General features: G+C 56.9%; 1 protein-coding gene across 1 annotated transcript; it reads left to right on the top strand.

The window, feature by feature from the left end:
* Window positions 1-220: 220 nt before the first annotated feature.
* On the top strand, window positions 221-2143 carry LOC123255887. Its single transcript, XM_044684607.1, has 2 exons — window positions 221-1875; window positions 1999-2143. The coding sequence occupies exon 1, from the start codon at window positions 468-470 to the stop codon at window positions 1557-1559; it is 1092 nt and encodes a 363-aa protein (XP_044540542.1). The 5' UTR covers window positions 221-467; the 3' UTR covers window positions 1560-1875; window positions 1999-2143.
* The last annotated feature ends 67 nt before the right edge of the window (window positions 2144-2210 follow it).

The raw sequence follows: 2210 nt of genomic DNA, 5'->3' as shown, positions 1-2210 counted from the left end.
GCCCCCCCGCGCAAATCACAAAATAAAAAGGATGAGATAGTTTTGCTTCCCGGAGGCGGGGTGAGGGGGACAGGAGTGGAAGGGGCAGGAGAAGGGGAAGGGGTAGCATGTGGCTACCACCCCCAAGCCTTCCATGGCCTGGCCCCCAGCCCCTGGCCTCCCTCTTGCTGCCCACCCCCACCCCCACCCCCAGCCGGCCCCCTATGCCGACGATATTTGGTTTCTCTTAACATTAAAGTTCTATGAGGTATTTGGTGCCTTATCTCCAGTCCTGGGGGGAGGGGGGGCCCAGGGGGGAGACCTGGGGCTCACCCGCCCCTCCCTCCCCTACCCCTTCCCAAAATATTTGGTTTCACAGCTGTAGTTAAAGCTTGGGAGTTTGTGGGTTGGTTTTTGTTTTGTTTTTTTTTTTTGTCTGTTTCTTTGTTTTCTTAAGCCCCCACTTCTTGCCTGGACATTGAGTGAAGATGAGGGTGGGTGCCACAGGAGGCCCCCTCCTTCCCAACCGCACTGTGGCAGGGCCTATGCCCTGGCCTTGCCTTCTCTCTCCCTCTCTCCCCATCCGTCCATGTCCCCCGCTGCCCCCAGCAGCCAAGGCAGGGGAGGTACCTGGGGGGCACAGGCCCAGGATGGGCAGGAAGGAGATGATGGAGGCAAGGGTGCTGAGTCCAGGGGTGGGGGCGGGGTTGGGTTTTTGTTTTTTTGTTTTTTTTTTTGGTCTAGAATCAAAGTTTTGTTTTGTTGTTTGTTCCTTCGTTTGTTTGTTTTCCAGCAATTCGGAGTGTTCTCAGCAATGCCTTCTCTCGGTTTTGTCCATGGTTTCTTTTTCCCTTTTGTTTCTTGCGTTCTGTCATCCCTGTCCAGGCAAGCAGCCCTTAGTCCCATTGCCCCCCTGCCCCTTGGGGGGCCCACACATTCTCATCCTGGTCCCAGGTCCCCTCCTGTCTCTCTCTCTCAGAAACAAAAAAGAAACGTTTGGTAGTAGGGCGAGGGCAGGGGATCCGGGCCGGTGGAGAGGAGGAGTACATTCTGCTGGGGGGCAGGCACTGAGGGAGGCCCTGCATCCACAGCTTCTCCCCTCCTCGGGAGGAGCAGGGCCTCTGGCACTCCCCGGACCGAGGCTTCCTGGCATGGGCTCCTACCGATGGTTGTCCGCAGTCCAGAAAGAGGCAGAGAGGCAGCCCGGGCTGGCGAGGAGGGCGCTTCCTCCAGAGATGAGGACCGGGAGGGGAGACAGGGAAACCAAACCGCCAGGGCCCCCGGCACCCCGACTCAATCCAGCTCTCCTCTTGTGTCCAGCAGAAAGAGGAAGATCCGAGTGGCCGGACGGCATCCGGGGTCTCTCTACTGCCCCGCGATACAGGAAAGGGCTCCCACATCACACCAATGGCTCACTTCCTACCCGGCAACACTTTGGTTTGAGGAAGGAGAGAAAGAAAAGGGAAAGAGAGAGAGGAAGACCAACGGGAACCGAAAAGGGGCATTCCAAGGATCCAAACCACTCGGAAATGGTTTTCTTCTTCGGAGATTTCCTTCATGGTTTTCCGTCATTTGTTTAAAGCTTTTTTTGTTTTTGTTTTTAGTTGATTTGGGGGGAGGGGGAGGAGGGCGTAGCAGTCAGGGAAAGAGGGGGGCTCCCTCTGGGTCCTGGCCTTGATGTCCTCCCATCCTGCCCCGGCCCATCCTTCCTGGCCAAGAGGCCGTCCCTTCCCCTCCCTCCCAACCCCCGTAGAGGTCCATGAGGTATTTGTGACGAGAAAGAAGTATCTATCCGTCCGTCCGGCCATCCATCCATCCATCCACTGCGGAGGCTGAAGGCCCTTGCCATCACCGGGGGGGCCCTGGCTTCCCTCCCGGCTCCTCCAGTGTCTTCCTGTAAGAGTCTCAGATCTCTTCTTCTTTCCCTTAAATATATATCTCTATAGATTTTTCTATTTTAAAGTTTTTTTTTGTTTGTTTTATTTTTTGTGGTACTTTTTTTTTTTTTTTTGGTTCAAGACGTGACCGGCAGAGGGACACCCCTGACGGCAGCGTTCCCACAGGCCTCTGTCATCTAGACACATCCCAGCGCCCCCCCCCCGGGGAGCCGCGGAGAGGCCCTCGGTGGCCTCCCCGCCCCCGAGTCAGACCCTGATTCTGGGAGTGGCGGAGTGGCCCTCTTGAGGTGGGGGCGGGGCGGGGCGGGGTTGGAGGAGTGGGACATCTTCCTG

Source organism: Gracilinanus agilis, unplaced genomic scaffold (genome assembly GCF_016433145.1).
Source record: "Gracilinanus agilis isolate LMUSP501 unplaced genomic scaffold, AgileGrace unplaced_scaffold53710, whole genome shotgun sequence".
In the NCBI taxonomy this organism is placed as follows: Eukaryota; Metazoa; Chordata; class Mammalia; order Didelphimorphia; family Didelphidae; genus Gracilinanus; species Gracilinanus agilis.
This window is presented reverse-complemented; position numbering and strand designations above follow the sequence as displayed.